We start from the raw sequence: 21,702 nt of genomic DNA, 5'->3' as shown, positions 1-21,702 counted from the left end.
GGACAAATGCAACGTCAAAATAATGAACCGATTGCTCAAACGCTATCGAATTGTAGGTCAAGGCTACAAACTTCAAAACGTTGTGTACTGTCAAAATGCTTTACTTGCGATAGAATACATATGTAATTTTGCATACACATACGAAATTACACACAAACACACAATTGCTACGTTTTGACATTTTTCACATACAAACAACACATAAAGTGCATTCACAAGAGTAAGAAAAGAGTAAAAAAATGACAAACTTCTAATTAAATAATAAGTCGAAAGTTTTTTCTCCAATTGAAAGTCTCAATCAATACGATTTTCCATTGTGTTTATGGGTTTTTCATTTTTTCTTTTTATTTTTAAAATCTTTAAATATTGTAAAACGAAATTCAAAACTTGTAAAAAATTATTAGTTTTATTGTTGTGCGTAATATTGACGATAGTTTGAGACTGAACGAAAAACACCGCCCGCAAATCGACTGACTATAGCACAAAAACACACACACACACACACACACAAATGGATTTTGATAGTCCTGATCCCGATGTTGAAAAAGAATTCCCCGGATTGTTTGCATCTGAATCAGCAGCAAATCGAAAGAAAGATGAAGACGATTGTACGTTTGTTTTCAACATTTTTTTTTTCGTTTGGCGTTTATAATGCCAGAAGGTATAATTGATGAAGTATTAATATTGGATTGATTTCGATTACAGTTAGTGAAGGTGATCACGAAAAGGTGAGCAAAAAGGAACTTTTGCTTTTGGGTCGACGAAAAGAGAAAAAAGATAAAAAAGATCGCGGATACGCCACATTGGACGGTGAAAGTTCAGAAGAAGATTTCGAAACAAAGTAAGTTATGTACTTGTACATTGTGCGACTAATTTTCTGACAACATATGTCGATTTAATTGCAGAAGCCCTTCAAAATTATCGAAAAAATCAAAGGCTTTTAAGTTCACGTCGTCAAAAAGCAAAGAGAAACGCGCAAAATCCCGCGACAAAGAAAAAACTGAAAAAGAATCCAAGGAACGTGATAAAAAATTGGAAAAAGAATCAAAGGAACGCGATAAAAAGTGTGAAAAGGATAAAGACAAGGAGAAGAGAAACGAAAAAGAACGCGAAAAAAAGTTGGAAAAGGATCGTGACAGTGACAGCAAAGATAAGAAAAAGGATAAAAAAGAAAAACATAAGGATAAAAAGGATAAAAAAATTAAACAAACCACCAACACGATTGAAATTATTGACTTGGGAGGTAAATTCTATTTTATAAAGATGTTTTTAATGCAGTGGAAAGTGATGATTTTTTTTTGTATCTTGATAAACTTTTCCAACAACGTAAATCCATTGAATTTCTATTAATTTAGTTGCGCAACCAATTTTTGGAGTATCATTGGGTTTGGCTGTTGTTCGAGGCCACTGTCATGACAACGTTAATCTACCATTGATTGTACGGGACTGTATCGATTATCTACAAGAACATGGATTGTCGTCTGAGCAAATTTACAAAGTAGACGTGGTCAAAACGAAACTTCAACAATTAAAGCATGTGTATAATAATCGTGATACAGTGATCGCCTCCGAATTTGATATTCCAACGGCATGCAGCCTCCTTAAATTGTTTATAAAGTAAGCATACAACTTGAGATGTGATGATTGTAGTTACAATAATCAAACTACATAACAGAGGGACTAATCACATTGACTCTCTATTAATTTTATTTCCACAGTGAACTTCCTGAGCCACTTTTGACAACCGATTTATTGCCACGATTCGAAGAAGTGGCCACAGGTCAAGTGGCATCTCAAACGGTGCAAATTCAAGAGCTCAGTACTTTAATTAGCCAACTGCCAAGTTGTAATCGAACTTTACTCATGTGGTTGCTACTTCATTTCGATTCTATCATAAAAAATGAAAAAGCAAACAAAATGAATATTCAAACCTTGGCTATGCTCGTGGGTCCAACATTACAAATGTCTCATCGATTGCTCGTTACTATGTTGAGTCACTGTTCCATACTCTTTCCGGACGTTATTTTGACAAAGTGAGTATTTTTTCGTCTCTATTATATCTTTTTATCATATCAGAAATGTTCATTGAATATTCTTTAACACATCCAAATTATTGTTTCGATTGTACGAATCACATTTTGCACAGTTGCTCAGCTCCTCCTATATTAAAATGGGAGAAAATGTGTTTTTATAAGTGCCATTCTTTAGTGTTTTTTTAACAAAATCTTTTTGTCGAATTTTTTTTACCGATGACACTTTAAAAACGATTGTGGTTTGACTGAAGAAAAAATTGTAAATGAAAATAATAACGTCTGAATGAGTTAAAATAACTGAATATAACGATAAAACATGCCAACAGCAGCGAAAATTATGGCTGCTTATCTCCTAAAATTTATTATCACTTTGAATGGCTTGTTGCTTGCGTTATTCACGCAGTCCATAAAGATGGAGAGAGAAAAAAAAAGAATAAAAACAAACAGCTGATGAAGACGAACACTGTTTCCAAATAAATTATCTCATAATTATAAACCATAAAATTAAAATGGATCTTAATTTAGAAGTTTTTCAACGTCATTATTTAATTCAATCATAACATGCAAAAAACACATAGCTCGTTTCACGTAATCTTCTTATTTGCTTAAACGATAAAACAATGAAATTCGATAGAAAATTCACCGAAATCGAAACAAATAAAAAAAAAACCTTTTTCAATTTCTCTTCCTCACTCTCTTGCTCAAAGTTTCGAAAAAGAAGAAAAACGCAAACACAAACTATTAAAAGAAAAGATACTATACAAACGGTATAACAATAGCAAAAACGACAACAAAACAATAACAAATAAATAATAATTCACCTTGCGATGAGAATAAAGTACAAACAAAACGCAACTGTATCAGTGTATGAACCGCATATGTTTTATACGTAAAAAAGCTAAAGGGAGAGAAAGAGAGAGAGAGAGAGAGAGAGAGAAAACCATGACAAAACTGAAACTCAAAAAAAATCGTATATTGCTTTGGAACGGAGCTTGTGTTTCCCTTTCGAACACATTTTACCTGTTCATCAAGCGTGCGGTGAATGCGAGCACACAATCCAATTGTGTTTATTTAATTCATTTATTTTTTGTGTGTTGATTGCCGCGACTACTTGTTCACCGTTTCAATCCACGTGAAAAACGATATATTTCACTTAGTAAAAAAATCGTATACGTAACAAATTCGTTGCAATTCATTTCAAATATAGCATAAATGATTAGAAAAAAGCCGTTTTTTAAAATTGGTTTGCTATCATCACCATCGCATTGGCCTGTGTTGTAAATGTGGAAAGTGCACGAAATATTATTAAAACAATATTTTACCATGGAAAAGTTAGTCAAAGTGTAGTTGATTTTATCAAAAATAATTACACATTTCTCTTACCTTTGATGATACCGCCACGCATGTCGTGATTTTTATCACTCTTCGCACAAAAGTTTCACATTTTTACAAATTAACTTAAACGTTGTAAATTGTGGGCTAGTTTTAATTTGAAAAGTGTGCTGTGTGCTGCCGACTGTAAAACTTAACTATTCTTGATTTTAATTAACAATCCGGATCACTCAGCAACTGAGAAAGAAACACATGAGAGAAAACATGTCTTGCGGCATTTGGAAATTGATGCGCTCATTTTCAAAAAGGTGCATATTTTGTATATGTGGATTCTATTGAATTTAATAATCAAAAATTTTCTCGGACTATGAAACAAAATAATCTAGTCTATTTATTGTATGCGTTCTAATTTGAGTAAGCTTGCAACGATTGCGATGACATCAATTGTTTACTGTTTAAAATAAGTGTCGAACTTCGCACATTTTTTATGGTTCTTCAAACCATTCCATATATGATCATGAAAAAAACGTATATTCCATTGTATATGTATAACTATTCTAAAAATATAATATTCTTTTTATTATATAGATATAAACCGCCAATCACATCGGCGTCAACAAGTCCAAACTTACCAGAAACTCCCGACGAAATCAACGAAGAGCTAAGAAAACAGGAAAGTTTACTCAGTCAAATACATTCTGAAATGAATGCCGGCTTTGTATCGAAAAAGCGCGAAGAACAATTATGGGAAGTACAGCGGATAATAACACAATTGAAGGTTTGAAATAATTGTGATTATGCAATGCCCAATTTAAAAAAAAAAAATGTTTTTCTAATGAAATGATAAAAAAACTTACAAATTCTATCTCAACAGCGTAAATTGAGGTCATTCGAACGGAAACAAGATTCAATGCAAAAGAGTATCGATGATGGAATTGGCGATGTCGACACATCCCTTTCATATGACGTGACAACCCAGCTATCAAAAACCAAGTCGATCTGTTCAGATGATGAATCGTTAAAAACCTTGACGATCGTTTCAACCGAATCAAATACAGAGACAAAAACCTCACCGCAAGACATACCGGATGCAATACAATCTGCAATTGGAACCGGAGTACATTTACGCAACAACAATGATAACCGATCACTTGCACATGAAGATGATACGGCCGCCGCCACCGTCGTCATGGCCGCTTCAATAGCATCTAACATAGAGACTGACAAAATAACTGTTAATGAAAATGGTTTGTTTATGCTATCTGAAAAACATCCAGAGTATTTGAATTTGATTCGATTGCAATTGGAAAATCAAGAACTAAACCAATGGAAACAAAAATTGCAACGACGCATCCAATGCGAACGTGCTGAAGTCACACGATTAAAATCAATTCTTAATGCACGCCAAACAAATTCCTTGCCATCAAACACCGACACGAGCAGTCTGAACAGTTTTCCGGACGGAAGCTATGAACGTGTCGTCGCTCAATACGTGCTAGAAAATACGCTGTTGGAACAAAAGAAAAACGGTTTGGCCAAAGAGATCTTTGAAGAGAATCAAAAATTGATACAACTACAAGTCGATCTGGCCGTTGGACAATTCCGAATATGAATAAGAACAAATTAATCAACCACAGAACTAAATTGGTTGAGTAGAAATTTTATGAGAATTGTAGACAAATTTTTCATTACCTGATCATGAGTAAAAAAAAGATGAATACAATAGATACATAAACAAACGAACATTGTAAGTTTACATAACTTTAAACAGCCTTACAACCGAAGCTATTGTATTATTGAGTAGTATAATGAGAAATTGTGTCGCACATTGTGCATGTCATAGACGCACATCTTTCTAAATAAAAAAAATGCATAATAAATTTTAAATGAATTGTGAGTGTATTTTTTAATCGAAAGTGTCCAATTCAAATTGATGACAATGCTAAGATGATATTGACCAGTTGGATTTTTTTTCGCTTATTTTCAACTTGCTAATTTTATTAATAATTCATTCATCATCATAACAAATTGCCATGTTTGACGCAAATGCGCGAGTTAACTGATGATGATGATGGTGGAATAAATTCAACTTTTAATTTCTAGCTGGTGGATAACGTCCAATCGAATCGCGTCCAATCCGCCTTTCAATTTGTGAGTTGAACCGAATTTGTTCTGCTATTTTGCACAAACGATCACGATCTTGGTGGGATTTAGAAATTAAATATGCTTTTTTAAAATGTTTATCAATGTTGATTAATATTTAATAATTGCGATGCGTCATAAGCTGTCGCCTTAACAAGTTGTACCATCCTTTTGAAACTGAAAATACATGCGAGGAAATCTTTCAAACATTTATCTAAACATATAATCTAAATATTATTATTCTTACCAATTTTCAACTCATTCTGCTCATCAGGATCTAGCTGTATACCAAACATTATGATGAATTCGTTCTGTTGAGTGATGGCTTCTCTCATGTTTGCCAAAAATACTTTGCTCGACACAATTAAATCATCATCAGGGCTTCCCATGTCTTGCAAAATTAATTCGCGAAAATTGTTATTTGTATATATGATTGACTCATAGTAAGCCTTTGAGCCTGAAATCAGAAATATCGATATCATTTTTTCAACAAAGTTGGTTTCTGGATCATTTTTGGTTCACATTCTATTGTTTTGATTTAATTTATTTAAAAATACAATGAAAATACAAATAAAGTTCAACATTTCAGATCAAATCAGTTGAATTATTTGATTGAAATTGCTTGCTATTTCCAAATCAAACTAATTAATAGAAATACATATATTTACCCATTTCCATATCATTTATTTCCCTTTTTATATCCATTTCTGAAAACATTTCATCTGTTCGAAACACAAAATGGTAAAACATTACAGTGCATGCGCATTGTTCCAGACGTAAACAAAGAGACAAAACAAAACAAAACAAAATGAATAATAATCGAATTTATACCAATTACAGATGATTTTCTTCAAATTGACAAGCTTTTATCGGAGTGTTTTTCTATCATGGTTGTATATGTCAAACGATCTTTTGGCAAGTGTTGCCGCAGGAGTTTCACACATTCAGATGCAATGGAAAAAGTCTAACATTTTTTGGAGCTAGTCACAGATGGCGTCAGTCGACAATACACAGTAAACAGTAAACATCTTTGAAATTTCTAAATTTCTTCTTGTTTGTAGGAATCACCTTATTTGGTCATATATTCAAAACACACGTTGAAAAGGAATTTTACAATATAACATCTGTTGCATAAACATTGGCACAAAATGAGAAGTCGCCATTTGAAAAACAAATACACAATATCGAATTCTTTTTTATTGGTATAAACCTTTATTTATGGGCTATGGAATAGCACATTTACATTACACTTAATGGACCTTTTTCTTCGACTTGTCGAAGTTTGTATCGAACCTTCAAAATCATGCTCTGGACAACCGATATGTCGATTTCTTTCAACTTTCTCTCAATCCATCCAACCAATTGTTGCACGTTTCAAGTATTTTGGACCTTCACCTACGACATACATCCAAAAACAGACGAGAAATAATTAATTTTGTGTATTTTTGTGTTGTTAAAAAGATGGTCCTTTTTTCATGGAAATGCTATATTTTAAGAAGTGAGCAATTACTGTGGTTTTTTGTGTTTGCAAAGCACAATTTTGTCTTAAATCAGATAGTTCTCAACGAACTCTATCGATCTAGGGGCTTTCATGCAAGATTTTCATTCTCGAATTCGACAAATAAACAACAGTATAACAAATAAATCAAATTTTTACAAATAATGCACATTTTTACCGATTTCACTATTTTGTGCCAAAAATCTGTTCTGGAAGTGGGCTTTCTAAGTGTGGACACATAGACGGCGCTACTAATACAAAATCCATATTATTTTTAGAAAGTGCCAACCCTCAAATGATGCCCGTCAAAATTTCATGTCATTTCGATCATTTGGGGTTGAGTTACAGTGCTTTAAGTGACGCTACTTTTGTTATTTTCAAAAAATGGAAAAATCCGAATTTCGTGTGCTGATTAAGCATTGTTATAAGATGGGAAAAAATACCGTGCAAACCCAACAATGGCTTGAAAAGTATTATCCCCGTGCTTCTCCGTCAAAAACAACGATTTGTCGGTGGTTTGCTGAGTTTAAACGAGGTCGTACGCTCCGGACGTCCAATTTAGGCAGCTACTCCAGAAAACATAAAAAAATCCACAAACTTATTCTCAATGATCGTAAATTGAAGTTGCGTGAGTTAGCTGACACCATGAAGATATCAATGGAACGTATTGGTTATATTTTGCACGAACATTTGGGTATGAGAAAACTTTTTTCGAAATGGGTACCGCGTTTTCTCACAGTGGATCAAAGACAACAACGTGTTGATGAATCGGAAAGATGTTTGGAGATTTTTAACCGTAATAAAAAGGATTTTTTTATGCGGTATGTGACAATGGACGAAACTTGGATCCACGTTGAACGTCCTCAAATGGCGAAGAAAAAAGTGCTCTTTCACCAAGACAATGCACCGTGTCACAAATCAATGGCTACGATGGCAAAATTACATGAATTACACTTTCGAATTACTTCCCCATCCACCGTATTCGCCAGATTTAGCCCCCAGCGACTATTATCTGTTTGCAAATCTCAAAAGAATGCTACAGGGAAAGAGATTTGGATCGAATGATGAGGTCATCGCTGAAACTGAAGCCTATTTTGAGGGTCTCGGCAAATCGTACTATAAAAAGGGAGTCGAAATGTTAGAGAAGCGTTGGACCGATTGTATCGCTCTTGAAGGAAATTATGTTGAAAAATAAAGTCGAATTTTGCCAAAAAAAATGTTTTTCTTAGTTAGTCCCGGGACGTATCAGGCGACGTAGTACTTGACCAACCCGATTTTTGGCACTCGGCAATAGTTTTGTAAGATTTGAGCACTCAGATTGGGAATACGACCGGACTTTTTATTTTTTCTAGAATCTTTACATTCATATTTAGTCCATGAAACACGATACATGGTTCGAAGACAGATTGGTTCATCTTTAGACACATGCAGAATTTGTTTTGAACTTAGCTGTTGAAAACCATTTTTATTTTTGTTATTGCGTTGTAATAAATGTATCGATTTGTGCCAATGTTTATGCAACAGATGTTAAATAACATAGGTGTGGAATTAAATATTAAGTTAGTTTGGTTGTATGTTTGAATTTAATAAATGCACATTAGAGTGGTTCAATTTTGACATTTTTTCAAGAATCAAAAATCGTACCCCTATAACCTCTGTAGGAAGGTCATAGAAACATGACTATAACAACGAATTCGAAAAAAAAAATGATTTTTGGTGATGCGCGCTTCCAGGTGGTTTTAAAAAAAAAATCAAATTTTGATGAATTTTGAACACTTTAAAAATTCAATCAAAAATTGTCCCCGGGGGTTTTTTTGGCAAGAGAATCACCAAAAATTTGGAATTTTGTATGGGAGCCACGCCTGTTTGATGTTGTAATGACATGAAAACTTACACAGAATGTATTTTCTGCAAAAAATAATATTCCGAAAGTTTGAATAGATTTCAATACAAATTAAGTGTATCTCCCATTTGCTCCATTTTTTTTTTTTTCAAAAAACGTGCCACATGTATCAAAAATTTTTGCAAAATTAACGCCGGATTCGGCTTTCTTGTGCCAAAAAACCCCGGTGGACAATTTTTTATTGAATTTTTAAAGTGCTCAAAATTTGTTTTTTTTTTTTTTTTTTTTTTTAAACCACCTGGATGCGCGCATTACCAAAAATCATTTTTTTCGAATTCGTTATTATAGTCATGTTTCTATGACCTTCCTATAGAGGTTATAGGGGTACGATTTTTGATTCTTGAAAAAAATGTCAACATCGAACCACTCTAATGCACATAGTGCAGCTAAAATCATCATCTCTAGCTCATTTTGTTTTAAATGAACATACCGTTCATTAACTCGCACATATTTTCCATTCATGTTAAAGACCACAATGAAACACAATACTTCTAGATCAATACTCAAATCCAATCTAAGAATATAAACATATGAAGTTCGTCATTCGAATCGATTCAAGTGAATATTATATGCAGTAGAAACTGTTTAAATGAAGTTTACGACGTACACGTCACAAAAGAGCTTAGTACGCGTGACATAGACATTTGACATACAAAAACCTCGTCGAAAACATATGAGCTGTGCACACCATACTTTTTTGTGTACAGTGGCCAATGGCAAAAGACAATTTTCAAGTAAAATCGAATGTTCACTATATTTGTTTGTGTTTTTCGATTTAATTTAATTACCAGAATTGATATAATTCCATGTATTTTCGTGTGTTTTATTGAGAGCAGAAATTATGTCAGATATATACGACACCGACGAAAATAATATGAAATTCAAAACAGAGTTACGCCTAGACAGTGATATCGATTCGGATTTTTGGGTCTTTGGATATGGTAGTTTAGTCTGGAAAGTGGATTTTCCTTTTGAAACCAAACGGGCTGGCTATATAAAAGGTTTTCAACGGCGCTTCTATCAAAATAGCATCGATCACCGCGGCACTGTAGAAAATGTAATTTGGTAAAATTATTGTCGAAAAATTAAGACTAAACTACAGTGTGTATTATTAACATAATATTGGTTTAGCCTGGTCGTGTCGTTACTCTAGTGCCCACAACAGATGATGAAAATAGTGTTGTTTATGGAATGGCTTATAAAATACCGAAAGAAAAATGCAAAGAAGTCATTGAGCACTTGGATTATCGAGAAAAGAACGGGTACGAAGAAGGGGCAATTCACTTAAAAATTGCCTTTCTATTATTTAATAATTGTTATTGATTCTTTTTCGATTATTTCGATTATTTGTCGATTATTTTAAATTAATTCTATTCTTTTCTTTTGAGATTCTCCCCTTAGGTACGAACGAAAAGTGGTGGCCTTTTATCCATTGGAATCAGTGAAAGTTGATGAAAGTGTACAGTCTATTGTGATTTATGTTGCAACCAAGGACAATAATTCCTATGCTGGACACAGAAATGATTTAAATGACATTGCAAATCAGATTTTTGAAGCGCATGGACCAAGCGGTTCGAATCGTGAATATTTGTTTCGTTTGGCAGATTCAATGCGACAATTATTTCCACACCATTACGATGACCATCTATTCACACTTGAAAGAATTCTTAAAGAACGCGAACGAAAGTCATTCAATGGCTAATGTACAAACGTATATAAATCAACTATTTTTAATGAACCAGTTGAAAAAAAAAGTACAATAAACGTGCTTTTGTAAAAATCACTTATTTTAAGTATTTTTATTTTATTCTACCAATGAAATTTAACCAATTTTATGTAGTTTATTACTTTTCCGCACACATAGTGTAAGGTGAAAAGTATTGTAATCGGTCAAAATTTTGAAAACTTCAGAAACATGTTTTCTGGACGTTTCTGAGGTCAGAGAACCCGAATCAGGCCGATTTGAGCATGGTTTATGTTAATCTGTACGTCGTACGTTGTAAACTTAATTCTAAATCTGACTTTACAGGATGATTGGGGGTCCCGAGGAATAGAAATCATTAGATTTTGAGCGACTTTGGTTGATGGAAAAAAATGTCATGCATGTAGTGATACCTATGAAAAAGAGTCCAATTTTCGTCCAAAAGTCATACTTAATGTAGACTTAAACAATCAAAAATATGTATTGGGGGGTTTTTCGGCACGAGAAAACCAAATCCGAGGTTAGTTTTGAGATACAATCAACTTTTGATACAGTTTCCTTGAAAAAATCACAAAAAAATTGAATTTTTGTATGGAAGCCATGCCTGTATGCTACCTTAATGACGTGAAACTTTGCACAGACTATTTTTTACACAAAAAAATAACATTCTGAAAGTTTGAAGAGATTTCAATCAAAATTAGGGGTACCTCCCATACAACATTTTCAGTTTTTAGCTCAAAGGCTGAATTACTCTTAATTTTGGTTGAAATTTCTCCAAACCCTCCGAATGTTATTTTTTTGTGAAAAAAATAACCCGTACAAAGTTTCACACCATTAAGGTAGCATACAGACATATCCATCCCATACAAAAATCCAAATTACAAAAAATTAGTCACAAAAGACTTTAGTTATGAAAAGTGTTTCAAAAATAATTTTTATGGCAAAATTAACGTCAGTCATATTTTTTATAGTGTTTTGTTAGAAAATAGAATACTTTCAAATGTCGTACAAATGGGTTCATCATGAAAGTGTGAAAAATCTTTTGCGAGTACTTCTGCTATTAAATTAAAGAATATTTCGTTGCCAAAGTTGGAACATATTTTTTGGTCTCGAACTTTACGCCGCTTGAATGGCTTGAAAAATCGAACAAATGTTATTTTGAACTTTCTTAATAAAATACGCAGATACCACCGTGCGGAAAAGTTCGTCTTACTCCCGTAAGACTCTTTATTTTTAAGAATGGTTTTAAAAACATAAATTAAAATGGTAATTTTGGCTGCGACAACCACAACATTCACCTAGAATCTGACATCTCAACAGCATCGTTAATATACTGTTTTTCAATAGCGCAATCCAAAATAAATTCGATTTTATCCATCGCCTTGTTAACATGTTCACTCATGCTATTCATATTTTCATCTAATAGAGTGTTAATCAGTCTGTAAATAATTGAAGAGAAAAAAAGACGAATTTTGAATTCAATTAGAACAATAGGTGTTTGTGAACGCACCAATTCAACTTACTGGGCTTTAACTCTTTCGACCGAAATTTTCGCTTTAGTTAATTCACTGGTATTCTTTTCATAGGGTCCAAATCTTAATTCAATGCAGTCGACCAATGTTTCACACAGTGCAACTTTATTAGCAGCAAGCTCAGTGAATAAATCTTTTTCGCGTGCATTCAAATCCATTATTTGGCTATCGAAAATATCCGGTTCAATGACCTCTGGCACCATTTTTCGACAAAATTCCAATTCTTTGCTATATGATTTTGGCAATTCGTCCAACACTTTAGCCTTTAACGCTCGTTTTTCCACATATGAGAGCTCGTACGGTTTGTCTGGAATAATACCTGTGGAATAAAAAAAAAGAGGATTTTGTAAATATTCTCGTATTGGTGAAAAACAGTTTATATAAATTTACCCAAAACATTGGTGCCCACATTATCTATTTTGAGATAATCGTATGCTCTTACAAAATCCAATGCTTTGTCAATATTCTTTTTGACCGTATCATTCACATTGCTAATATCGTTGCAATCGATGTTATTCACAACGGAAAGAATGTGTTTTTGTTTATGAAGTTTCATCGTCAATTGTTCGTATTCGTTACGTAAGCATGCTTCTTCAGATTCAAAATTTATTACTGCACCGCCCATTCTGATTAAAATAAAAAAAATAATAAATTTAACAATTAAAAACACCGAAAAAGAATATTCAATGTACTGTCGTTAATTTCAAACAATGTTGATTGGTAGTTTTTTTTTTGTGACAACACCAAATGCGACAGTTTTTGCGGTTCAGTCATCAATGTTTTTAGCCCGAATAAAAAAGTGTTGTCCGATACAACGTTATGTTGAACTGTCACATTTCATCATGTAATGTAAATCATATATTTTTTCTGAACATTAGCGAAGCAAGTAAGTAATTGACGCCAAAAAGGTGTTTTTTCTTCCTAATTTCATATTTATTTATTTCCAATTTTCAAATTTCTCTATTTGTTGTGCTGTAAAATAGATTTTGTTTTATTATTATTGTGATTTCGTCTTGTGAAAATTGTCACTGTAAACATCTGGAAAACAAACAAAAAATTTAACTAAATAATCACAAATTCTTTTATTTTTTCGTATTCGATCTAGGCCGCCTTGTATCATTTGTTATTGCTAGCTCGTATACATTTTATCATTTCTTTTTTTTTAGAACAAAAAATAAACAAAAATATATCACACTTTTCATTAATTCAAAGACTTTTCGGCTAATCAAATAATCTAAATCATTTGTTTAGTGTGCCAGTCGTTTTTTTTTTTCGTATTAACATTTCGATAAAAAAAAGGGAGATCTGCGGATCTATTTCATTTCTTAATACTAATACTACACAATACGCTTACTGTTTTTGCTTTGCTTTCATTCGAGATTTGCTTATTGTAAATTAGTTGCACTGAAAACCAAATAGATTTAAGTAACTTTTAAACAAATTAACTGGTTTAAATCCAAAACAATATGTCAAATCCAAAACAATATTCAACAATCAACGATATCATAGGTCTCAGTGTACTTGAAGACGATATGGATATGGAAAATGTTCCCGTTATCAAAAGTTCTGGTGGGTCCTGCCTGAACAAAATATATGCATATAATCATCAATGAAATAATTAATAAATATTTGTTTATTTACTCTTATGCAGAAATGCTTCTGTCACCGCCAGATCATGGTCAGAGCAGTGCAGGAGCCTCAACGTCAAAAGCAGTTCCAAACAATGCTTCTACGTCATCGACACCCGCCGCTTCCTCCTCGTCAACCGCCAGTGATTCACCGGTATTTGGACGAAAAACAAATTTGTTTTATTGTTTCGATTCGTAACATAATTGTTTATTGCAGCCATCATTACTGACAAAACCACGCTTACAAGAGCTCGTTCGTGAAATCGATCCAACCGAACAGCTTGATGATGATGTTGAAGAGTTACTACTTCAAATTGCTGATGATTTTGTAGAAAATACTGTGAATGCGGCGTGTATGCTTGCAAAACATCGAAAAGCATCTAAAGTTGAGGTGAAAGATGTTCAATTGTATTTGGAACGTAACTGGAATATGTGGCTTCCAGGTTTTGGCACAGAGGAACTAAAGCCCTATAAACGTGCTGCGGTTACCGAATCACACAAACAACGTTTGGCACTTATTCGAAAAGCAATTAAGAAATACTAAACTTGAACGTATCCATTTTAAAATATTTTTAATTTTTGCAAACTATCGATTTTCCAATAGTTTTTTCTTTTAAAATAAATATAGAAAATCAACAGATTATTTTTTCCTATTTCCAAATCCAAGTCTAAATCATGCTGGATTGAAAATATTATGGAAATTTTTTTATAGAATAATTTTAAAATTGTATGAATTTGTGTCTGAATGACTTATTCTGAATAAAACGAGGTTAGCTGCATTTATTGAGTTTCATTTAAGTTTACAAACAAAAGAACGAACTTAATACATTGCTTGTTTTTCATTTTATTTTATTTGGTTTATTTTTCAAACATTTTTTTTCTTATCGATTTGGACTAATAATTATGATTCGTACAATTTTGAGGTTTTTATGGTAACGGCAAATTTTGTAGCATAGTGTATTTTGATAGCATAGATCGACTGGGACACGAATATGTATTTAAATGGAAATATTGCGATGTAAAATAAAGAGAACATTTTGTTGTTCGGTGTGCGTTGCAAATTACAGTTCATCTTTCCGTTCAATTTTTATCAACTCAGTCTCAAAAATTAGTGTACTATCTGGTGGAATCTTATCGCCTGCAAAATACCATACTTGTTGTTATTTTTCTAATCAAATTTATTTATTCATTTTCTTAATGTTTCATCAAATTATATTAACCTGCGCCGTGTTTTCCATATGCAAGCTCTGACGGTATGACTAAACGACGTTTTTCTCCCTGACACATTCCCAAAAGTCCTTGATCCCAACCTTTTATCACCTGTCCTGTTCCTAAAGTTTTATAGAATTTAAAAGATTGTATTAATTTGTGTCTTTGAATGCATTATTATGACTAAAACGAGGTTCGTAGCATTCATTGAGTCTCATTAAATTTCAGAAACAAAACAATGAAATTATTACCTAAAGTAAATGTGAGGGGTTGTTCACGCTCAAGACTGCTATCAAAGATTTTACCTAAGGGGAGAATCACAAAAGAAAAGAATAAAATTTAAAATAATCGATAAGTAATCGGAAAATAATCGAAAAATAATCGGAAACATATAATGAAAAAATTGCAAAGCAATAGCCACAACAACAATAATGTCCAGCAATTGCTTTAAATTGAGATTTGGTAGTTGTAATCGCGTTTCTGTGGAAGAGAATAAAAAAAATACTAGCTTACTATAGAATAGTACTTCTGGGTCTGCTGGTCACTACCTAGATACATACAATAACAGAAAAACAAACAATGAACATGAATTGCAGTAAATGAAATTAAATGAAAGCAATGAAATTGATTCGAATTGAAACATACCCCCCCGGGAACGACCGCAGATACATTTCTTTAACTTTATGCTAAAGTTAACTTTGGTTGCCGGAAAGAATACGACTGCGGACCGGTTCGTAGTTTGGGCAAAATAGAAACTGAACGATACAAATTCGATATTATAAAATTAAAATGAAGAAAATGCAATGCAAAAAAAAAACTTACCGATCCTTTGTATTCATATTTTCCAGGTTCTGACATCGTTTGTGGTCGGTTTGTGAACGATTCCCAGTGTAATAACTAAAAATGTGTCCATATTCTTCTTCGACATTTGATGTGTTCGATTTGTTGTTCCTGCCAATGAATGAATGTTGAAAACAAAAAAAAATATTTGAAAAAAAAATCTTAAAAAAACATTCAATTGCATATCGTAGTCAAAGTAGGCTTTGAAAAATCATGAGAAACTGCGTCGCACTATTGGCTAACGGCACCCGTAATCCAATGTGCGCAATGATGAAATTCATGATTTAACATGATTTTGTATTGTGTTCAATGTGTTTCTCTCTATCTCAATCTAATTCTAGCATGCAGTCAATTTTTTGTAAAAAAAATTCGAAAATTCTGTTTAATATTGTATTTTAAAATAATACTTACCAAACACTTTTTCTGGAAAAACCGACAAAAATTCAATTCGAGAGAATATTTCACTTTCAATGCACACTGAAAATTTATGCGCAGCAATTTTAGTTCTTACACTGGCAATGGTTCGAAACGATGTGACTTGTTGCCGGCTTGTTGGTTTGAAATGTCGCAATCAAATACACTGTCACACCAACACATTCAAATCGCTTTGTCGTTGACAGGGCCGATATTGAACAGCGAATGCGTTGGCTACTATGCAAAATATGACAATTGTTACCCGAATGTGATTTCTTGTTGCTGTTGATACAGTTTTCGTTTATCCGTTTGCGCCGCCATATTGTCGTCGTTGTGACGTTGTTCCGATGCAATGCTATTGTGTGTACAAAATTGATTCTTTGTGTGTTGTTCTCTCCGCTGCTACTACCAAATCTCAATTTTTCGTCAGCAATCTGTTATATGCTGTTGTGACTTTTGTTTCTTTTGTATGTTTTCTCTTACATTCTAATGGTTTCCCAATCATCTATCATTCACTTACTCATCCACACACACACAAACTCTCTTTTTATTACACATAGATTCAATTTCCATCACCTTCATTTGACAATCTCATACGTAATACATATATTACAATTAATGACGATAATCGAAACTAATCGAAAAATAATCGTAAAACAATCAATAATAATTAATAAGTAATTTTTAAGTGATTTGCCCCTTAACTTTACCATTTTCAAGTGTACCAGTGTAATGTATATGTACCAAATCGTTTTTCTGTGCTTTAATTTCGCAGTTTTCGACTCTCTTCTTAATACCAATTTGTAACTTTTGAGCATCAAGAGTGCAGCTCAATGCAGCCAAAACCGATAAAAATAATGCGATATTTTTCATTTTAATTAATGATTTTTGTATTGCTGTTATTAAAAAATGCCAATCAATAAGAATCGTTTTTGGTGAAATGATATCGCAATTGTCGTCCAATGAGAGCCATACACGAGAGATTGTTTAGTAGAAATGTCAGTGCTTGTGGAATGCACTCTAGTGGATTTGCTGCAAATTAAAAATGTTTTGACAGAATTTCTATTTTATTGACAATGTCAAATTTGACATTTAATTCAATTCAAACCTCAAATGCTGTATAATAACGAGGTTAGATACAAATATATGTGTGTACCAATCGTAATCGACGAATGTACAAGTTTCTACGGTTGTCAACATACATACTTAAAACAAAACATGAATTCAAATATACTGCATTGAACATGTCATCGCATAAGAGAATCAGTGACGGTTTAAATAGCAATAGTCCAAGCAAAGTGTGCCGTGTTAAATCCGATAGCAATCAGTACACTCAGCCAACTTGTGTTGTTGAAACGTTGCTATTAAATAAAATCGAAATGCATTCGGTTGAGGTTATGGAAACACCCGATAAATCGGAAAATGATAAAAAATCGTATCGTGTAATTCGACTGAAAAATGGGCTAAAAGCACTTTTAATTTCGGATCCAACACAAAAGTCTGCACCACATGAAGATGCAGTAAAGTCGGATGCACTCGATGCAATGGCCACCATTAGTGAGGACGAGGAGGAAACGGAGAGTGATGATGAGCAAAGTGATGACGAAGTGGAAAATGGTTCACATGGAGAAAAACGTGGAAAATTAGCTGCATGCAGCCTTTGTGTCGATGTTGGTAGCTTCTCCGATCCGCGTCAGATTCAAGGGCTAGCGCATTTTCTTGGTAAAATCAATAATATTATGAATATTGGATAAAAAATCCAACTGTTTATTTAGTTGAACGAACTGAACGATTTTTTTTTTCACCGTACAGAACACATGATTTTTATGGGCTCTGAGAAGTATCCAAATGAAAATGAATTTGATCAATTCATGCAAAAGGCTGGAGGTTTCGATAATGCAGACACTGATTTTGATGAGACGAGTTTTTATTTTGAGACTCGTGAAGAGTTTTTAGATGACGCTTTGGATCGTTTTTCACAATTTTTCAAAGCACCACTCATGTTAAAGGTATCGGCGTAACAAAGAACTATACAATGTATATATAATGCAATTGTTAACCAAATTTGTCTCATTGTTAAAGGAAGCTATGACTCGTGAACGTGAAGCAGTTGAATCAGAATTCGCTTCTAAGAAAAATGGCGAAGACGTTAGGCGTGGTCAGTTAATATCATCTCTTGGTTCACCATTACATCCGTCGAGTATTTTTGCTTGGGGGAATTTGGAAACGCTAAAGGATAATATTGCGGATGATGTTTTATATGAAAAAGTACATGAATTCAGAAAAAGACACTATTCCGCCCACCGTATGTATCTGTGTTTGCAATCAAATTCATCTCTGGATGATTTACAGGTAAATCTGTTGTTTTTGTTTTGCAATTTATAAAAATCTAAAATCGTAATCGAATATTGACTTTGAATATTGTTTGACAGGAAATGGCAAACCGACACTTTTCAACTATTCCAAATAATCAAATGCCTGGAGATGATTTTTCAAAATTCACTCACCACAACGCTTTTCAATCGAAGTTCTACGAAAAAGTCTATTTTGTAAAACCAATTGGAAATATTTCAAAAATAGATATCACTTGGTGTTTGTGGCCTATGATCGAGGTTAAAATTATCTTATGATTTAAGATGTGACACATGTTTTATTGTTTTATAATTTCTTTGCAGAATTTTAAATGTAAGCCAGATCAATACCTCAGCCATATTTTGGGACACGAAGGAAAAGGTAGTCTGTTGAGTTATTTTCGTAAGAAATTATGGGCTGTAGACTTGGCTGCTGGAACTGATAATTCTGGCATGGGATCAACGAAACTATTTTCGCTTTTTAATATTTGTGTTTATTTAACTGAGGATGGTTTTGATCACCTGGACGAGGTTTTATTTTCAATATTCTCATATTTGAAACTACTTCAATTGAATGGACCAAAAGAGTCGATATTCCGTGAAATACAGACGATTGAAGCCAATGCTTTTCGATTTGCCAATGAACGTGATGCATTAGATAACGTTGAAGACGTTGTTATCAGTTTAAAGCAATACCCGCCTAAATACATTCTAACGGGCGATTGTCTATTTTTCGAATATGATGCAAATGCCATTCAACAAATCATCGACGAACTAAACTCATCCAAATTTAATATCATGATTACATCAACACGACGATTTAGTGAAAATATCACGTATGAACAAACTGAGAATTGGTTTGGGACAATGTATACGGTAGGCCACCACCCGATAAATAAACTACCAAAATAAGATGACAATATTTTTTATAAAATCGTTGATCTGTTTTTAGGAAATTGATATGCCTGAAAAATGGCTTTCCTTGTGGAAAAATGCAACACCATTATCAGAATTTGCGCTGCCCGAACCAAATAAATTTATAGCCGATGATTTTACTATTTTGTATGAAGAAGGACAAACAATACCAATGTATCCAATGAAAATTCTCGATAATGATCTATGTGAATTGTGGTTTCGACAAGATGATAAGTTTTTACTACCAACAGCATGTTATAACTTTTATTTCATGACACCTGATGCAATCGCAACGATCGAAGAGTAAGTAGAGATGATATGCTTGTTTCTTTTCAAACAAAATTTCTATTATTAGATTCTTTACCATTTCAGTATGATTCAAATGACTCTATTGGCGACATTGTTGAAATACCAGTTTGTGGAAAAATTGTATCCTGCTACGTGCGCTGGTTTAGAATACTCATGCTACGCCGCAGATTTAGGTCTTGTTTTAAAGGTATTTTTTTTATCTTTTTTTATTATTCAGAGTTGAATATCAGAGTTGAATAAATATGAACTTTGTTTTTTTAATTTCAATCGATTTAAGGTTTCTGGATTTAATCAAAAATTACACCTGATTGTCGATGTATTTAGCAAGTGTTTGAAATCTTTGGCAGATGATACAACTGAAAAACAGTTCGAAGTTTTCGTTGAACAGCTTTTCAAAACATATGAAAATATTTTCTTGCGTCCAAAAGTTCTCGCAAAAGAGCTTCGTTTGAATATCATCGAATCACACCATCAACCTCTATATGAGAAAAATCAACGTTTGCGTTCGATCACTTTTTCTGATTTCCAGCAATTTTGTCGAAAATACTGTGAAAAAGTAAAAATCAAAGCAATTATGCAGGGGAATCTAACTGAAGATCGTGCGCTTAATATCATGCACAATGTTTTGAATGAATTAAATTGTGGAAAGGTGGAAGATGTGAGCATTTCAGTATTTATAAATTAGAATAACTACGTATATATAACAATTGGTAAACATTCAAACTTTTTACCTTTTTCAGCTTTCTTTGATTGAATTAAGAACAACTAAGCTACCCGTTGGCGCGAATTACTTACGCTGTAAAACATTTCATCCGAAAGATGTCAACACCGTTATTACGAATTTCTATCAAATTGGAACGATTTCGTATCGTACACATGTTCTGATCGATTTATTGGTTTGGATTGCTCAAGAGCCACTTTTTGATATGCTTCGAAACAAAGAACAACTGGCCTATGATGTATCATTTGATTTGCGCGACAATTATGGAATTTTAGGGTTTTTATTAGTCCAATTATTTTGATTATTGGTTGATTATTGTTTTGATTATTTCTATTCTTTTCTTTTGTGATTCTCCCCCAGCTATAGTATCACAGTTAATTCACAAGAGTCAAAATTTTCAGCCGATCATGTGGATGAACGAATTGAAAATTTCCGTCGTGAGTTGATTACAATTATTGAAACAATGCCTGAAGATGATTTTGAAGCCATCAAAGCATCTCTTTCGAAAATCAAATTAAACGAAGATAATAAACTGAGCGAAGAAGTTACAAGAAATTGGGCAGAAATTACAACTGATGAATATGAATTCGATAGACAACACAAGGAGGTTGATTATTTGTCAACAATCACTAAAGCACAATTATTGGAATTTTATCGAACATACTATGGGAATGCGGAGCGAAAATTATCAGTTCAAATTATTGGTTCAACTATTGGTAATGGCCAAGGAAAAGAATCTGATGTGATTGCAGAATTTGAGAAAAATGGCAATTTGGAAACGCGCCGAAAACAATTTGATGCATTAAATTACGTGGATTTCAATGGAGAACCCAAAGGAAATCTTATTGAAGATTTAATGCAGTTCAAGACCAGTCTAGAGGTTTACTCGGTTACCAAAACAAATCGTCGTTTAGTTTAGACTTTTAAAAAACTCATCAAAGAGAAACATATAATAAATATAATGGAATTGGAATTTTATCTTTTATACAATTTAATTGGTTGTTAAATATTTATTCAAATCAATAAAATAGATTCAAAATCTCAATTTATTCTCATACAAAGACTTGATTTCAACAAAAAAAACTCATTCAAATTTAACTCACAAAAGCTTTCATTTGAGTGAAACTTATAATAGTTCACTAAAAAACTCAACAATCATCGCAGTTTTGTCAG

At 33.0% G+C, this 21,702-nt stretch overlaps 7 protein-coding genes and 1 pseudogene across 9 annotated transcripts; 5 read left to right on the top strand and 3 right to left on the bottom strand.

Annotated features, from left to right (window-relative positions):
* Positions 1–197: 197 nt before the first annotated feature.
* Positions 198–5,257, top strand: LOC116342399 (ralA-binding protein 1). Its single transcript, XM_031769998.1, has 7 exons — positions 198–608; positions 706–841; positions 906–1,243; positions 1,356–1,617; positions 1,719–2,033; positions 3,954–4,143; positions 4,240–5,257. Exons 1-7 carry the CDS (start codon positions 512–514, stop codon positions 4,975–4,977), a joined length of 2,076 nt encoding a protein of 691 aa, XP_031625858.1. The 5' UTR covers positions 198–511; the 3' UTR covers positions 4,978–5,257.
* On the bottom strand, positions 5,242–6,439 carry LOC116342402. 2 transcript variants are annotated; one of them, XM_031770002.1, is made up of 4 exons: positions 6,339–6,439; positions 6,176–6,229; positions 5,755–5,964; positions 5,242–5,684 (listed from the first exon to the last, which is right to left on the bottom strand). In XM_031770002.1, exons 2-4 carry the CDS (start codon positions 6,222–6,224, stop codon positions 5,626–5,628), a joined length of 318 nt encoding a protein of 105 aa, XP_031625862.1. In that variant the 5' UTR covers positions 6,225–6,229; positions 6,339–6,439; the 3' UTR covers positions 5,242–5,625. The 2 variants fall into 2 exon arrangements, with proteins under 2 accessions (XP_031625862.1, XP_031625861.1); XM_031770001.1 differs by lacking the exon at positions 6,339–6,439 and having other exon boundaries at positions 6,176–6,332.
* A 913-nt stretch (positions 6,440–7,352) lies between these two features.
* LOC116342400 lies at positions 7,353–8,309 on the top strand (annotated as a pseudogene).
* A 1,020-nt stretch (positions 8,310–9,329) lies between these two features.
* Positions 9,330–10,695, top strand: LOC116342401 (putative glutathione-specific gamma-glutamylcyclotransferase 2). Its single transcript, XM_031770000.1, has 4 exons — positions 9,330–9,642; positions 9,745–9,965; positions 10,040–10,170; positions 10,310–10,695. The coding sequence occupies exons 1-4, from the start codon at positions 9,582–9,584 to the stop codon at positions 10,608–10,610; spliced, it is 714 nt and encodes a 237-aa protein (XP_031625860.1). The 5' UTR covers positions 9,330–9,581; the 3' UTR covers positions 10,611–10,695.
* A 1,103-nt stretch (positions 10,696–11,798) lies between these two features.
* Positions 11,799–12,871, bottom strand: LOC116342297. Of its 2 annotated transcripts, XM_031769821.1 has the most exons (4): positions 12,835–12,851; positions 12,533–12,768; positions 12,134–12,461; positions 11,799–12,049 (listed from the first exon to the last, which is right to left on the bottom strand). In XM_031769821.1, exons 2-4 carry the CDS (start codon positions 12,765–12,767, stop codon positions 11,905–11,907), a joined length of 708 nt encoding a protein of 235 aa, XP_031625681.1. In that variant the 5' UTR covers position 12,768; positions 12,835–12,851; the 3' UTR covers positions 11,799–11,904. The 2 variants fall into 2 exon arrangements, with proteins under 2 accessions (XP_031625681.1, XP_031625680.1); XM_031769820.1 differs by having other exon boundaries at positions 12,533–12,871.
* A 75-nt stretch (positions 12,872–12,946) lies between these two features.
* On the top strand, positions 12,947–14,549 carry LOC116342298 (transcription initiation factor TFIID subunit 12). The gene is made up of 4 exons (XM_031769822.1): positions 12,947–13,028; positions 13,652–13,711; positions 13,794–13,924; positions 13,988–14,549. The coding sequence occupies exons 1-4, from the start codon at positions 12,962–12,964 to the stop codon at positions 14,312–14,314; spliced, it is 585 nt and encodes a 194-aa protein (XP_031625682.1). The 5' UTR covers positions 12,947–12,961; the 3' UTR covers positions 14,315–14,549.
* A 53-nt stretch (positions 14,550–14,602) lies between these two features.
* Positions 14,603–17,219, bottom strand: LOC116342299 (peptidyl-prolyl cis-trans isomerase FKBP2). Its single transcript, XM_031769823.1, has 4 exons — positions 16,944–17,219; positions 15,231–15,284; positions 14,991–15,101; positions 14,603–14,908 (listed from the first exon to the last, which is right to left on the bottom strand). The coding sequence occupies exons 1-4, from the start codon at positions 17,104–17,106 to the stop codon at positions 14,832–14,834; spliced, it is 405 nt and encodes a 134-aa protein (XP_031625683.1). The 5' UTR covers positions 17,107–17,219; the 3' UTR covers positions 14,603–14,831.
* On the top strand, positions 16,918–21,502 carry LOC116342296 (nardilysin-like). The gene is made up of 10 exons (XM_031769819.1): positions 16,918–17,955; positions 18,046–18,242; positions 18,316–18,585; positions 18,666–18,845; positions 18,909–19,460; positions 19,537–19,802; positions 19,872–19,995; positions 20,086–20,466; positions 20,549–20,805; positions 20,890–21,502. The coding sequence occupies exons 1-10, from the start codon at positions 17,406–17,408 to the stop codon at positions 21,446–21,448; spliced, it is 3,336 nt and encodes a 1,111-aa protein (XP_031625679.1). The 5' UTR covers positions 16,918–17,405; the 3' UTR covers positions 21,449–21,502.
* Positions 21,503–21,702: the final 200 nt, after the last annotated feature.

Source organism: Contarinia nasturtii, unplaced genomic scaffold (genome assembly GCF_009176525.2).
Source record: "Contarinia nasturtii isolate CC-2019 unplaced genomic scaffold, AAFC_CNas_1.1 Cnas_scaffold_864, whole genome shotgun sequence".
Lineage (NCBI taxonomy): Eukaryota > Metazoa > Arthropoda > Insecta > Diptera > Cecidomyiidae > Contarinia > Contarinia nasturtii.
This window is presented reverse-complemented; position numbering and strand designations above follow the sequence as displayed.

Excerpts from the sequence above, each read along its gene's own strand:
- LOC116342399 (XM_031769998.1), top strand. The coding sequence starts at position 512 with ATGGATTTTGATAGTCCTGATCCCGATGTTGAAAAAGAATTCCCCGGA. Across the intron at positions 842-905 it reads GAAGAAGATTTCGAAACAAA|AAGCCCTTCAAAATTATCGA; the intron begins GTAAGTTATGTA and ends ATTTAATTGCAG. Across the intron at positions 1,244-1,355 it reads TGAAATTATTGACTTGGGAG|TTGCGCAACCAATTTTTGGA; the intron begins GTAAATTCTATT and ends CTATTAATTTAG.
- LOC116342402 (XM_031770001.1), bottom strand. The coding sequence starts at position 6,257 with ATGTTTTACCATTTTGTGTTTCGAACAGATGAAATGTTTTCAGAAATG. Across the intron at positions 5,965-6,175 it reads AATAAATGATATGGAAATGG|GCTCAAAGGCTTACTATGAG; the intron begins GTAAATATATGT and ends TTCTGATTTCAG. Across the intron at positions 5,685-5,754 it reads GCAGAATGAGTTGAAAATTG|TTTCAAAAGGATGGTACAAC; the intron begins GTAAGAATAATA and ends ATGTATTTTCAG.
- LOC116342401 (XM_031770000.1), top strand. The coding sequence starts at position 9,582 with ATGAGCTGTGCACACCATACTTTTTTGTGTACAGTGGCCAATGGCAAA. Across the intron at positions 9,966-10,039 it reads ACCGCGGCACTGTAGAAAAT|CCTGGTCGTGTCGTTACTCT; the intron begins GTAATTTGGTAA and ends ATATTGGTTTAG. Across the intron at positions 10,171-10,309 it reads GATTATCGAGAAAAGAACGG|GTACGAACGAAAAGTGGTGG; the intron begins GTACGAAGAAGG and ends TTCTCCCCTTAG.
- LOC116342297 (XM_031769820.1), bottom strand. The coding sequence starts at position 12,767 with ATGGGCGGTGCAGTAATAAATTTTGAATCTGAAGAAGCATGCTTACGT. Across the intron at positions 12,462-12,532 it reads TGTGGGCACCAATGTTTTGG|GTATTATTCCAGACAAACCG; the intron begins GTAAATTTATAT and ends TTTATTCCACAG. Across the intron at positions 12,050-12,133 it reads GTCGAAAGAGTTAAAGCCCA|ACTGATTAACACTCTATTAG; the intron begins GTAAGTTGAATT and ends AATTATTTACAG.
- LOC116342298 (XM_031769822.1), top strand. The coding sequence starts at position 12,962 with ATGTTGAACTGTCACATTTCATCATGTAATGTAAATCATATATTTTTT. Across the intron at positions 13,029-13,651 it reads TCTGAACATTAGCGAAGCAA|GTCTCAGTGTACTTGAAGAC; the intron begins GTAAGTAATTGA and ends ACGATATCATAG. Across the intron at positions 13,712-13,793 it reads TCCCGTTATCAAAAGTTCTG|AAATGCTTCTGTCACCGCCA; the intron begins GTGGGTCCTGCC and ends ACTCTTATGCAG.
- LOC116342299 (XM_031769823.1), bottom strand. The coding sequence starts at position 17,106 with ATGAAAAATATCGCATTATTTTTATCGGTTTTGGCTGCATTGAGCTGC. Across the intron at positions 15,285-16,943 it reads CACTGGTACACTTGAAAATG|GTAAAATCTTTGATAGCAGT; the intron begins GTAAAGTTAAGG and ends TTCTCCCCTTAG. Across the intron at positions 14,909-14,990 it reads ATATGGAAAACACGGCGCAG|GCGATAAGATTCCACCAGAT; the intron begins GTTAATATAATT and ends GGTATTTTGCAG.
- LOC116342296 (XM_031769819.1), top strand. The coding sequence starts at position 17,406 with ATGTACAAGTTTCTACGGTTGTCAACATACATACTTAAAACAAAACAT. Across the intron at positions 19,803-19,871 it reads GCAATCGCAACGATCGAAGA|TATGATTCAAATGACTCTAT; the intron begins GTAAGTAGAGAT and ends TTACCATTTCAG. Across the intron at positions 20,806-20,889 it reads GACAATTATGGAATTTTAGG|CTATAGTATCACAGTTAATT; the intron begins GTTTTTATTAGT and ends ATTCTCCCCCAG.